Genomic DNA, 14,647 nt, shown 5'->3' with positions numbered 1-14,647 from the left:
ATCTCCCTCCTCTACAGAGCAAGCCATTGGCTTTCATTTCTTTGTGTCCACAGTAGCTTGCACATAGCGGGTGCACAGTAGTCCTTCCATGGTGATGACTTGTAGATAACAGTAATGATAATTCCCGTTAATGTTCATGGAAACATTTGATTCCCATGAAACAAACCAAAAGGAGAGAGAAATGTAACCTGGGCTAGAACACTTGGGCATTTCTTTTGGCCTTGCTATCTGATTTTCATTAAGTTTGCCTTTATTGCGTTTTGGACATATGATCATGGACTTATTTTCATAACTAAATTTGACCTTCTAAACATTGAATCAGAGGGCTTGGAATTTATTGTAGGGAAAATGAAATATTAGATCAAGAAGTGGGTACTGTGGATCAATCCCATACAATGTATTTCTACTAAAATTCTCAGTGATTTATAATATATATAATATGGAAAATTGATGTTCTATGGATGAATCAGATAATCAATTCTTTAATCATGTATCAATACAAATGGCTTAGGCTTTTTATTTAACCTCTGAATTAATCTACCCAGTGAAACCAATGACAAGAATCATCATGTGCAAAAGAATCACAGAAAGAGATACCACATCCCCATTTTCAACTTTTTTTGACACCTTGAACAGAAAAGGCAGTTTTGCCCAGCATGGTATCTTGACCCACTTCTGCCCAGAGATGCCACTGAGACTTCCAGCCTCATTAGAGAGGAGAGGAGGGAGGTGGATCAGAACGACCCCTGGGATCATCCCATGCTGTGGAGCATCTCAGGCCCTAAAGTAACTTCCTCGGCATCACAAGAGAGAACTCACCAGCAAAGGGATCAGTCCTCAGTACCCGAGGTATTCCAGGACAGTGAAAACAAATATTGTCATCCCGAGCCTGCTGGCCATTTTGAACCAAAATGTTTTAATCTACCTAAAATCTCTTTTCTTAATGAAAGTAACACCGATGATGCAGAAGATTTTCAGAGTAAGTCAGAAAATTTCAGTGAGCTGATGACTCATAAAGATGAACACAGCTTGAGAGTCAAGTCCAGTTGGACTTTGCTGCAACACACATCCCAAGAAGTGTCTATAAATAGTGGAGGCAAGCAGGCCAGGCAAGGCAAGGTGCTCCGCTTGGTTCTGTCTGAAGGCGTTTCCCATGAGGAGAGAGCATCCTGCAGTGCCCTGCAGAGTGTACTGGCCTCTGAGTTTTATAGTGAGCAGCAAGGTGAGGAACAGTTGGATGCTAAAAAAATGAGCTCATCAGAGTCACTGATAAATATCAGAACAGAAGGAAACAACGGACTGGGATATTTTTACCACAAGTTCTCAGACCTTTATAAAGATACCAGCAGTCACCTGCTTCAGGCTGGCACAAAAGCGATCAGCCACGCCAGGCTCGTGGGGAGTCTGTGTGCCCCAAGGGGGCTCCCCTCCCAGGTAACAACATTCGTCAGAAGCCTGCCATTTCTGAAGCACTTAGCCCCACACATGCCCTTGAAGATTGACATGCAGTCAACAGAATCTCATTCTCCGGAAGCTGGGTTTGGCAGCAGCAAGAGCGAAGCTGCAGAGAGCCTGAGGCCAGCAGAGGGTGCGGCGCCTTACCAGGCGTCTGCCTTTGCAGCTGCAGGTTTACCGGGTTCCTCGCCAAGCTCCGTTTTTCGCCTGGAATATGAAGATGCTAGAAAGGGCTCTGCATTTAAGCAGAGCCTTGTGCAATTCCCGGACCAAATGCTGAAACTTCAAGAGTGCCCTTTGAAAGACCTTCTTAGGCATGTGACTTGTTCTCTACCAGAACCTTTGGGCAACATGAACGAAGTCAAAGGCATTTACTGGCTTGCTGTTGCTAACTGCACGGCACCTGACCCTCAACCAGCATGTTTGCTCCTGCTTCAGTCAACTTTATGTGCTTTGGTCCTGTCAGATAGTCTCCTTGGCTCAATGAGCATTTTTCATGCTCTACCTCTCTCTGGTCTACAGGAGATTCAGATTGGCTTTGGTGGACAGAGTATTCGATTCCTGAGCTCTGCAGAGGGTCTTCTGCTCACTGTGTTCAGTTACAACAAATACCTGTCTCAACAGCTGTGTCGTGACCTCCTGTGTGTCCTGATGCCGGAGCCTGATGCCGCTGCCTGCGCTAATCATCCCTTGCTCCAGCAAGATCTGGTTCAGCTTTCTCTTGATTGGAAAGCAGAAATCCCTGATTTAGTTTTGCCAAATGGAGTTCAGGTGTCATCCAAATTCCAGACTACTTTGGTTGACATGATTTACTTTCTTCATGGAAATATGGAAGGCAATGTCCCTTCCCTGGCAGAAGTTCAGTTACTGCTCTATACAACAGTGAAAGTCGTGGGTGACTCTGGCCGTGACCAGTGCCGGTCGCTAGTCCTTCTGAACACCCACATTGCACTGGTGAAGGAAGACTGTGTTTTTTATCCACGCACTCGATCTCAAAACATACCGCCTCCAGGTGCACAATTTGATGTGATCAAATGCCATGCTTTAAGTGAATTCAGGTGTGCTGTTGTTCCAGAAAAGAAAAATGTGTCAACAGTAGAACTAGTCTTCTTACCGAAACTCAAACCTTCAGTGGGTTCCAGAAATAGTCCACCTGAGCACCTTCAGGAATCCTCAAATGTCCAGTTGTTCACCACCCCATTGTATCTTCAAGGCAGTCAGAATGTCACACATGAGTTCTGGAAACTTACTTTCAATTCTCAAGATGAGGCTCTTTGGCTAATCTCACATTTGACAAGACTCTAAGGAGGAGACTTTTAAAGATGCACTACATGTTTTTTGAGATCATTAATAAAATAAGCATTGTGAAAACAGTCAAGGCAACATGAATATCTCCGTGTAGCTAATTGAATTGGAACTGGAAAAATGCAGACCTCTGAAATTGAAAATGTAAATATTTTAAATATCTACAATAAAATAAAAATAGCTAATAGCAGAGCCCTGATAAAATATCTTTATGACCACCTTGCTTCATTTTCTCGAAACTCAGGCTTATAAATTTGTGCCTGCCTCATTATTTGTGAGGTGATTAAAGCATTTCTGATTGTTTGGCTTCATGTCGATTTATAGTGGGGTGGCTTGGAATCTGTCTGTGCCTGCTGGATTCCAGCAGGCTAATTTGTGCTGCCTGAAAAAGTGTCCAGTCTGGCAGTGACCTTCATTGACATCCTTGGTTTCAGCTGTAATTAGGATAGTTATGTAGCAGAGCACATTAGTGATGCGTCAAGCTTCCTATGAGGACCCAGGGATTTGAAGTGTCCTCCCATCACCATGGTATGCGGAATCGAGACAGTGATGCATGCCCTGCAGTGTCTTCTTCCTCAGTTAATTGCCTTTACCTTCCTCCTTTCATACTTCTTGATGATTCCCTTCTAACCCTTGCTATTTCAGCTCCTCACTTGTTGGTGTACCTACGACTATTCCACCTAACCCGTATCCCCCACCACCACCATATTCCAGTTCTTTCTCAGAACTTTTGTCTCTCTGTCCTGTAAGTCTCTTTATCTCAGAGTCTCACTTTGTTCTCGTGGCTTCTTTCTGCTGTCTTGTCAAATATATAGTCCCCTTAGAGGCACCTGCCTCTGGCATCTCACCCAGCCACCACTTACAACCTTTGGTCGAGGTCTCCTGCTGGCCCTGGCCCCAGCTGGTCAGTTCGGTGGCCTCCCTTCTCAGACAAGTTCCCTGCTGCATCTGCCCAGGGTGGGGCTTCTCTCTCCATGAAGGTCCACCCAGTAGTCAGCTGCCTCCTCCTAGGTGAGAGGCTTCAAACTGTGCTCTTCAGGGTCTCTAGCTCCTCTGATCAACCCTTTTGGTCCCCCTCTGTCCAAAAATCCTATCAGGTTACACATTTTGTATTTGTTTTTAATTTCATCTGACCCTAGTTGCTCTGCCGCTGTTCTCCCCTCTCAGGTGTGTGTTCTCCTAAATCCAGAGTTCTCAGAAGGAAGGAGATGTGCTTCTGCCTTTGCTTCTGTCTTGCTCCGCCCACTCTCCGTCCACTCTCAGCCGAACCCTCTTTAGCCCACGGTAGCGCTCAGTGGATGTTGGACGCAGCTGAGTGAGTCAGTGATTCTTCTGGCATGGAAGGGGCATTTTCTATTCTGGTCAAATCTTTGGACAAGTGCAACATAAATGTTGTGGTGCCTTCTTCATTTCTGTTCCTAATCAATGACAGAGATGGTGTCAAAGCTTAACACACACAGAAACTTACCATCTTCTTTTGGCCAGAAAGTGCTCGTCTTCCCTCTTTCCCCTGTCGGAGGAATTGACAAGCTACCTACACTGGGTCTGCATTCCCACATATTTTCGTCTACCTAGTGTTACAGACACCAACAGGAAAAGACAGGGAATTGAAGAATGTGTTACGATCTGCAGACCGGTGGCTGCAGCCTTGTATGCTTCTGACCAGTGGAGGCATTTGGTTTTTTGAGGCAACTGGATTCTCATGTTTTTAGGTTGAGCATGTTTTTGTCACTTCCAAAGCACCCTCTACCCCCATACATAAATACTTTTTTACCTTATACCTAAAGGCTTTTAATTCGTTGATGAGGACATCATTAAAATTAGTCACTAATTTGTCATTATCTTAGTTGGTAGGTCATCTTCCATCATGAACAAACACTCCTAAAACGTACCATGATAGTTTTCTAATATCTTATCAATAATATTTCTCCTAATTTATTTTTTTTTTTTACTTTTTAAAACTAATATATTTTGCATTCCTTTTTTCTTCTTAAGTTGTTCCAGCCAGTATTTTCTCGTATTTTCTTGATAAGAAAAACAGATTTATACTGCAGTAGTCTTGTGCAAGTTAACAAAGAAAAACAATTAATGATTATGAAGGGCTGAGGGAATAGACTTTAAGATGCCAGCAGAGGGATGCCATGGTCAGGAAGAAGGGAGTGATGAATAAACAGTACATAATTTTAACAAAGAGTATTAACTATTAGACAGATGTGCTTATTCGCACAGGCACAGAAGCGTAATTCCACCATGTTGTAAATCATGGTCTTTAGGATTTCTCGGAGATTGAACATGCAGCAGATATGAGCATTGTATAAAAATCGTATCACTCATTATAACTTCTGCAGTCTGCTTTATGATCAAAGAAGGCCACAGTGAGGATCATGTTCGGATTGTACCACATGGTAGAAGCAGCTTGCAGCATTCAGATTCCGCGTGTCACTTCTCTCACCTAAGCATACTTTGTACCTTGAGATAAGATATAGTTCCTGGGTGTGAGAGTTTGATTTACTGTCTGTGAAATAAGTATTAAGGGGGTCGTGATGCCTGTGAAAGCCAGTGGAGTATTGTTGTTGCCATTATCCACTGTGGCTTCAATCCTAGCGGCTCCCTCTGCTGCGGCTTCAATCCTAGCAGCTCCCTCTGCTCGTTTCTTCAGGAGTTTATCTAAGCCCACGGCACCCCTAGAGTGGAGCAACTATGAGAGTCAGAGTATTCAACCTACTGTAACGACATCTCAGCTGTAATGAGTTTCTGAATCAGAAAAAAATAGACGCATGCATTCTTGGTTATGTGGCATTCTGCATTGTTACAGTATAGGCATAAACATTTATATTGTGGGACTTCTTAATACATTCTAGACAATAGCTCTTTGAATACTTTTGAAATAGTGATTTCATCTGAATTTGATTAAAATCCATTTTGCGCACAGCTGCCTGTTTTACAGACTTGTGGTTGGCAGGATGAATTTATTTAGTCTTTGTTGAAAAACATTTCAAAACAGTGTGTCTCCCTGTTCTCATTACTTTAAAAATGTGCTTGCATCCCTTTGGAAGAGAGTACTTAAGCCTTCCAGCAGTAGTAATTACAGTAATTTTTGCTTACATTCTCTTTCCCAGATGATTTAAAGCTTTGTATGATAAATAGATTAGAGCCACTTTTATTAATGCTGCTTTGATGATCAACCCGGCTTATTGGATAGACCAGTTTCTAATGAGGTCATTTTGTTAATATAGTTACACAATTTCCAGTACATAGCTTAGACAACTCTGCCTCATTCCTTAGAATATCTCCTGTGACAGATGTTATATCAGTCTGCAATTGCTAAATAACAAACAACCCCCCCCCCAAATTTCAGTGGCACATTAAAAATGTTTTTATTTTATTCTGCTGCTTTGCAAGTAGATTGGAGTGGCTGTGCTGTAGGCTGCAGGTCATCTGTTGCTCAGCCAGCGTTGGTCTGCTCCGCACATGTCATTTTGGGATCTATTCAGAAGGGGCAGTAGCCATCGTGGTGATGACAGAAACACAGAAGGGCAGTCCTGCAAGCCTTTGCCTGTGTCTGCTAACATCTTACTGGCCAACACAAGTCACATGACCAAGCCCCAAATCAAGGGGCAAGGAAGCCTCCATCCATCAAGAGGCCATGGTAAGATTCTGGATATGTATGGCTACTACAGGGAGAGAAGAATTGGGACTGGCAATTAATTTTCCATGGATGTATTATGTCAAGGTTCCCAAAGCTCTATTAAAAGATAAGACTCGGATGAAACTTGTAGGACTTCTCCCTAATGGAAACATTCAGGTACCGGGAAGAGTGTGCCCTAGGACCTTTTAAGTTACCTATTCAATTTGAGTACCTCCATGGATGAGCTGATTGCTTCCTACCTCTGAAGCAGTTTACTCATTGGGAACTGCTCTTACTGTTACACCATTCTTTCCATAATCTTCCTTATTGTGATCTCCATCTGCATAGTCTGCAGAGTCTGTTCATCCATGGCACCCTCTGTTGCAGAATAAAACAAATATATTTTGCAATCTGCATTATACACAACCCTTCAGAGAAGACACTTCTCGTATGTCTGCCTCCTCTGATTTTTCTCCTTTACCTCCAACACCCTTCCGTCTCTCCACTGTTTCTTACACAATACGTTTTTCAAACCATCACCATCAAATTTCTGGTTAAGGATGCACTGTTGTAGTATGCCTTCTTTATGAGTAATGGAATTGAATAAATTAGTTGATGAGAATGAAAGAGATTCTATTATAAGTCACTCCTCCTGCCTTTTAATATCTGGTTAAAATCTTTTGTTGCTGAAGGTGCAGTGGGTTATAGGGATGACAGCAATCCCAGTCACTGTTTATATTGTGGTTTACAATGTATAGGACTTCTTGTTCATATTTTGTTCCTTTTGATACTTACGGTGATTCTACTAGAATGCAGGAATTCACATTGAACTCCATTTCAGATTTGGAAATTTAGACTCAAAAAGGATTACTAGGTTGAGGATTGGGACTTAAATCTAGACTTTTCTACTCTAGAATATATATATTTGTCCACAGTGCCAAAACTATTTCATAGTCACTGTTATTCCTGACATTGGTAAAATTTTTTATTGATTTTTTTATAGGAATGACTATGCTGAAATATATATTTCCAAGTATTGCTAAGTTGATTCTTAACTGACTTGTGTATTTATTTTCTTGGAATTCTAGACATTAATAATTATTTCTGTCTGTATGAGTTGTTGTTTTCAAGGATTGCCTTACAAGTTTCTTTTCAATTCCTTTTATTTCCTTGTATGGATCTTATTTCTCCTCTTTGCACTCTGTGTTTTCAGCTCTGTAAAAGAAAGCTTAGACACAGTCATAGTGTGAATATGATGCATGTAAGTTTGTATGTTTACTTTTGCTTCTTTGGCTGGAAGTGCATTCCTGCCTTTTATTTTCTCCTGGACCTCGCATTCAGCATGGTTTGAACCAAAGCCAGGGCTCAGCAAAAAATCAGTGAGTGAACATCAGTGGTACTTTTCATGATTAATCAATGACACTGTACCGTTATAATAGAAGGGAGAATATCCGCTTTTCCTTGAGGGTCCTAACCTGTCTGTATTCATGCTTAATAGTGAGAGCCACTTAGCAGTTGTTGCTACATTATCAGCCAGGTATAATAGACCCCACATTTAATCTTTTTAAAATCAGCCATTAATTGATACATTGTTCAAAGATGATGACCACTTAATATAATCTGGTGATCTAGAGAAAAATAGTGACACTTTTAATAGTTTCAGGTTGAAACATTAATCCAATATTCAGTATTTCCAAACCTTGAAACAATTTTGGTCAGCTCAGATCTTTGTAGAAGAACTAATTGATTCTGGTGAGAATCATGGATTGGAAATGTCAACTAAACCTTTTAGATTTACCCAAAGGCCACTAAACTTAAGGTATTCTACAAGTACCAGTATCCAACAGTTTGCCATCTTCTGGGTAACTTATCCCTCAGGATAGATATATATATATCAAAACTTGTATTTGTTTGCTGATGTGAGTCTTCCAAACTCACTTTAGAAATGAGATAATGTTAGCACTGTTTCTCCGCACCAGGCTGTCGTTAAGTCCCATCCTTCACAGGGATGGACAGGATGTGCCTGTATGGCCACGTCTTGGCAAAACCCAGTTCTGTTATATTTGCCAAGCCTTCAAAGATAGAGTGGTGTTAATTAAGACAAGATCCCCTTATAGCAAAGGCAGGCTTCTCTACTGGAAATGGATAGGAACCTGTCTGGTTATTTACCATATACATCATTTGTGCTTGTTCCTGCATGTTATCTTTCTTCCCTGTTTCTTACAACCTGGCTGATGTTGGAGGCTATAACAAATCTCCATCATCTCTTTCCCCAGATCTCCACCGTCTCTTTCCCCAAATCTCCACTTTCAAATTGTTGGGGCGTAATAGGTACTCGAGACACAGTAGCTCTAGTGAGAACTATCAGTATAGTCTGTGTAGTTGAAGAAAGGAAGGATTAGAAATATGTGCTATGGTTGGAACAGGGACAGGAGAATTTGTAACTTTGTTAAATCTAATGAAAAGCCAGGTTTGCCTGTATTTCAGAAGCAAAGCTTGGCTGTGGGCTCCTGGAGGTTAGATGGCAGTCCTTAGGCCAGACCTTGTCATGATCAGTGTAGACTGAATTTGACCATCTGGTACATAATTAGATGTTTAGGGACAACTGTTGATGACTCCCTGAGGACTTGGACCGTTTCATGTTCTCTGAGAGCCTGCAGTGATCTGAGTGGATGTTAGTGCCACTTCCTGTTCATTTCCTCAATTTGTTCCTTTTGAAGGAAATGGCTTGAGTAGTAAAAGAAGACTTTGAACTGAATATTTACAGTGTACCTTATGTTCTGCCTATTTCTTTCAGCTAAGAACTGGGCTACAGTGTTTCACCAAGAGTGGAAAAATAGCATATTTGTTGCCACAGAGCATTATTTCATTAAAAGCTATCAGAAAAAATATTTTTTGTATTTAACTTTTAAAGATATTTCTTATGTACAGATATGTAATTCAAGTTACCAATTATCTACTTTTTCTTGACTTTTTATTTCTAAATAGGACGACTCCATGACACATTTAAAATTGCTTATACTGTCTTCTGTACTCATCCATGCCAGTTCTGCCCACGGAGAGATGTTCCGAACACCTCCTACTACAATGCCATCAACTTCCCTTTCAGAGTCTAAGAATCTTTTTTGTCACATATAGGGAAACTGTGACAGATTCCAAAATAAATAATGCCATCGAAATATAAAAGCTCCCATAAATAATGGCATATAATGGGATACAGCAAACATTTGCATGTCTAGTATAAACCTCAAGATACTCAAAATATAGCCACTTTCAAATCAAAAATAAATTTAAGAGACATTTATGTTAGCTTTACTTCCTGTCCAGTATAAACATAGTTTAGGAGAATGCCAAGAATTTTTTACACTGTACCCCGAGAATTCCACATTTCTCATGAAATTGACTTCATAAAATAATGTTTACAAATTCACACCGCAGTGATGATTTGATGTTAACACATTTTGATTTTTGAATTTATGCATTTGCTCAGATCCCTACCTTGTATTTTAGTTATTCATCTCTGTAGCTGTTCATTTCTGTATACTCATTAATATTTAGTTCATATGAAATCAGTAAGATTGAAGTAAACTGTAGCCAAGGGTGATAGTGGGGACTCTGGCAGTATTTCCCGTCTCCAGTATGATATGTAATGAAGAGAAATGTCTTTCTTCTCTGCAGAGGATCCTGTTACGCTTCACTGTCTGGTCCTGTTTGGGACAGTAGCTCTTATATCCAGCCAAGGGCCATGTATTGGTCCAGGCAGTTGCTAGTGTGTCAAGGACTGCCCTAGATTGAGGTGGGCTACATAAATATTATAAGATCTACTCATTCTCAAATACCTGGTCCCTACTCAATTCACTTGCCCAGTGAAATTGTCAAAGGCAGGGATTTTGTGTGTGTGTGTGTGCGTGCGTGTGTGTGTGTGTGTGTGTGTGAAGAATCTATGAGCCTGAGCCTCAAGCAGCTTTCCTTGTATTAGGGATTGGTTTCACCCTGGTACATTCTTAGAAATGGAGAACTCTCCAGTTGTATTAGTCTGTTCTTGCCTTGCTATAAATACCCAAGACTGGGTAATTTATAAGAAGAGAGGTTTAATTGGGTCAGGTTCTGCAGGCTGTGTAGAAAGTATAGCACGGGCTTTTTATTCGGGGGAAGCCTCGGGAAGATCACAATTATGGTGGAAGGTGAAGGGAAAGCAGGTGTATCCCACGGTGGGAGCAGGAGCAAGAGAAAGAGTGGGAGGGAGGTGCCACATGCTTTCAAATGACCAGATCTGGTGAGAACTCACTCATTATCGCAAAGACTGCACCAAGCCCTAAGAGATCCCCCCATGTGACCCAAACACCTCCCACGGGGCCTACCTCCAACACCAAGAATATTGCAACACCTCATGAGATTTGGATGGGGCCAAATATCCAAACCATATCACCAGTCATAAAATGCCTGGACCATCAGTTCCAGTCTTACCTCATTTTAAAAACTGAGTTATGAAAAAAGAAAGTTCAGGTCACAAATCTACCTTTAGAATATAAATCCATGTAGAGTAGAAACATCAAATGTTTGTTCCAAGCATGTGCACTTCAGAAAAACTAAAGGTCTTAGAAATTACAAATACTTGTAAAAGTTATATTGTATTCCCAAGGCCTGACCCTCTGTGTGGCACATAGGTGGTACCCAGTAAAATAGCAATGTTTCATTATATATCTTAGGGGTGTCTAAAAGAAAAGGCATTTAGAAAGTCAAAGGTAAGTCTCCATTGCTTAGCTGACAGAACATGCCGAGGCAATTTTGACCACTGTTCTTCCTCAGTAAGATTCCTGACATTTGGATGACAAGATACATATTCATAGTTGTTCTCACTCCATTCCCCATCACAACTTTCTCATCCTGCTGTGATTGCCAGTTCACTTGTCAGAGTCTGCCTCAGACCTTACGTCCCACAGGGTGGGGCACTATTGTATTCATAGTTGGGTCCCTCCCAAGTAGTTGGAAATATCATGGCCGTTTCCATAGGGGAACTGAGGTGAAGAGAGGGCGAGAGACTTACTCCGAGACCAAGTCCCAGAACTAGGATTGGATTCCACATCTTCTCCTTCCTTCTGAGTCTTGAAGTGAATATCACCTGGAATCCCATGTCCATTTCCTGTGACTACGTCAGGGAAGCAGATATAGTTAGAGTATGTTATGCTTTTGGATACTGTTATCCACACTTTTTTGAGAACCCGAGTCATGTGATCCTAAAAGGTTCAAGTACATAAATGGAGGTATCTCTAGGCAAAACTGTGAAAAACATGAAGTTTGCCTCTCAGATCATCTCCCTCACAGGTGTGTGTGTGACCGCCATGTGCCTCAAGTGACAGAAGCCCATATAATTTTTTTTTTTTTTTTTTTTTTGAAATGGGGTCTTGCTCTGTCACCCAGGCTGGAGTACAGTAGTGCAATCTCAGCTCACTGCAACCTCCGCCTCCTGGGTTCAAGTGATTCTCCTGCCTCAGCCTCCCGAGTAGCTGGGATTACAGGCACGTGCCACCACACCCGGCTAATTTTTTATATTGCTAATTTTTTATATTTTCAGTACAGACAACTTTGCACCATGTTAGCCAGGATGGTCTCAATCTCCTGACCTAGTGATCAACCTGCCTCGGCCTCCCAAAGTGCTAGGATTACAGGCGTGAACCACCGCGGCCGGCCTGTGCATATAGTTTTGAAAGAACTCTAATGATGATCCATCCCTCAACAAGGTCACATGATGTTTAAAAATTTTTTACTATTTACTATTTATTGTTGGTTGAAGGAAAAAAGGTTAATTGCCTTCCCTCCTGCCTTTCCTCCTCCTCACCTCTAAGGACAGATCCCATAGCTGCTCAGAGATAGCTCTTCATCAAATTAGCTGTGGTGTTGGTCTTTTGGTCTAACTGATGAGGTGGATCCATGTTCCTCCCAAGGTGCAGCAAGTGGATCTTCCCTTCTCAACTGGTATTACCCATTACTAGTTGTTGCTTAATGTCCCTGCTGTGGCATTCCCCTCTAATGAGGTTGCCCCTAAGCTACAATATGCCCACTAATCCCCAATACACACACACACACACACACACGCAGCAGCAACAGCAACAGATTGATTCCATGAGAGATCACAACAGATCTGGAAAAGAGATGATATTCCTACTTGAAACATGTAGTTATTAAGCATGACGTAGAAGGGATCAGGTCTTAGGCAGCAGAGCAAGAACTTGTTGGCTGAACTGTGGCATGTGTAGGTTAAAGATGTTTCTTAACATTGCATGTCTTATAAGTAAAACCACTAATTTATTTCTCTGCCTTTTCACCTTTAAATTGATAAATATACTACACATTTAGGAGATGTCTACATTTAAAGTAATTTGGAAATGGACTGTTAGTGAATTGAAAAGCCTTTAGCAAGGCTTATCATGAGGAATCCCCTTTTTAAGAATTTCTTGGTGGTTTTGATATCAGGGACAGCTAAATTGGTGTACCATTATGATAAACAATTAATTCTTCTTGCTTTGGGTGACCAGCCATGCGGGGGAAAAATTAAGATCCTCTGATAGGCTTTGGAAACTTCATGCCAAAATGCACACACAGTCAGCTAGATTGAAAGCAGCAATCTGAAGCAAATTGTATGTCCTTGTGTCCTCTGGAAGTCCAAGCTTTCATGCACACAGCTAAGTTGAGACTCAAGTTACACCTGGCTGAGAACCCTTTCTGCCTGGGAGAAAGGGAGCTTATTGCCCCCTGTTTTCTTTATAGTCACATAAGTGGGTTCCATTACATAATCATGGAATTGTCAGCATCTTAAAATCTGTGTATGTGTGAAGTGTTCATTAGCTCAATGTATCTCAGATGGATGTAATTATTGTAAAATTTCATGATTGCAGTCTAGAGTAGTGGTGATGAAAGTGGGCCCTAGATTGGCCTAAGTGTAAATCTTGACTCTACCCTGTACCTCCATCAAGTGAGCTCAACCCTCAGTCTTGGGCCTCTCATCTGATAAATAGGGTTAATAATGGCTAATACCTCGTAGGGGGAATTGTGGGGATTAAATGAGTCAATTCATGTAAACTGGTTAATGTAGTCCTTGGCATATAATGAGTATCCAATAAATGCTAACTCTAATTATGATTCTAATTATTTTATTATTGCTATTACTTCAAAACCATATGTTTTCTAAAGCCCCAGCTTAGTGCAAACAATAAGGATTGTTCAGAGATTTCTTCCAATTCACACTTAAGATCTTCATTTGGAAGATTTATTTTTTTTTGTAATGCCTCTTCCTCAGACCCCACTAGTCCCCCACTGCCCAGGCCATAAATATTTGTCAGAGCCAAGTTGAGTATCAAATGGGGCCTAAAGAAAATACTTGGGATTTGTTTTAATTGTGGTTTAAAGAGCTTTCCACACTACACTGGCTTATAAAAATGCCTAAAAGTTAAAAATGAAGTAAATTTGAATAAAATCTCCAGCTTTTGCAGCTTTATAAGTATAGCTGTCTGATAGTGTGTGAAGAAAAAAGTTTGTCAGATGGTCAAGACTTTTCAGAAGACAATCTGGTTTACACTGATTTTTTTTTTTAAGTCAGGATAATGTAATTTGTCCCTGTTTTTACTTGTTCTTATAAATTGGAAGGAAACTTCAAAGCCAAGCAACACTTCATAGTGCTTTTGCCCTAACTCCTTGGAATGACATACCTAAAATCATGGTTTTTTTGTTACAAGAGAGGCTTAGCTTTTCTCTTTCAAAGGAAACCATCATTTTTCTAAATAAACCCTACTGGTTTGATGCGCTTTTCTCTACTTGAAACACATTTTCTCCCTCCTACCCAAGCAGGATATTTGCAGTGGAGTGATTCTGGTTTCTCTTTGTTCTCCCTATCTGACGTGCCTTTGATAGCGGATGGTTTCTCGCCCTTTGGGTGCAAATCCAGATGACCTGAAGGACCCAATTAAAATTAGTATCCCACGCTACGTCCTCTGCGGGCAAGGAAAGGATGCACACTTCGAGTTTGAGGTCAAGGTGAGTATCTTCTTGACTCTTCTGGAGAATGGGGATTGGAGACTATGCAGTGCTTTCTCTGTCTTTATTTTTTCAAAAGGGGATGAAGCTGCATGTGAATATCCTGTTTGTAAAATATTTGGTCTTGCCCTTCTTTAAACCAGTCTGTAAAACTTGTGACTGTAACACATGGAAGGAAGTTACCTCATAGAAGGTGTTGGTAAGGCAGACAGAAATGGAATTCCTATC

General features: G+C 41.0%; 1 protein-coding gene across 4 annotated transcripts in view; it reads left to right on the top strand.

Annotated features, from left to right (window-relative positions):
• Positions 1-14,647, top strand: part of KIF16B (kinesin family member 16B) — a 331,966-nt gene that overhangs the window by 228,185 nt on the left and 89,134 nt on the right. For 3 of the 4 annotated variants that reach the window (XM_011979462.1, XM_011979461.1, XM_011979460.1), the window contains one exon: positions 14,297-14,419. In XM_011979462.1, the coding sequence (XP_011834852.1) occupies positions 14,297-14,419 (123 nt within the window). Of the gene's footprint in view, positions 1-2,079; positions 3,064-14,296; positions 14,420-14,647 lie in introns of those variants that run through there. The other variant, XM_011979459.1, reaches the window with a different exon arrangement.

Source organism: Mandrillus leucophaeus, unplaced genomic scaffold (assembly GCF_000951045.1).
Source record: "Mandrillus leucophaeus isolate KB7577 unplaced genomic scaffold, Mleu.le_1.0 Scaffold202, whole genome shotgun sequence".
Taxonomy (NCBI): Eukaryota; Metazoa; Chordata; class Mammalia; order Primates; family Cercopithecidae; genus Mandrillus; species Mandrillus leucophaeus.
The sequence above is the reverse complement of the archived record's forward strand: the minus strand, read 5'-3'. Positions and strand labels throughout refer to the sequence as shown.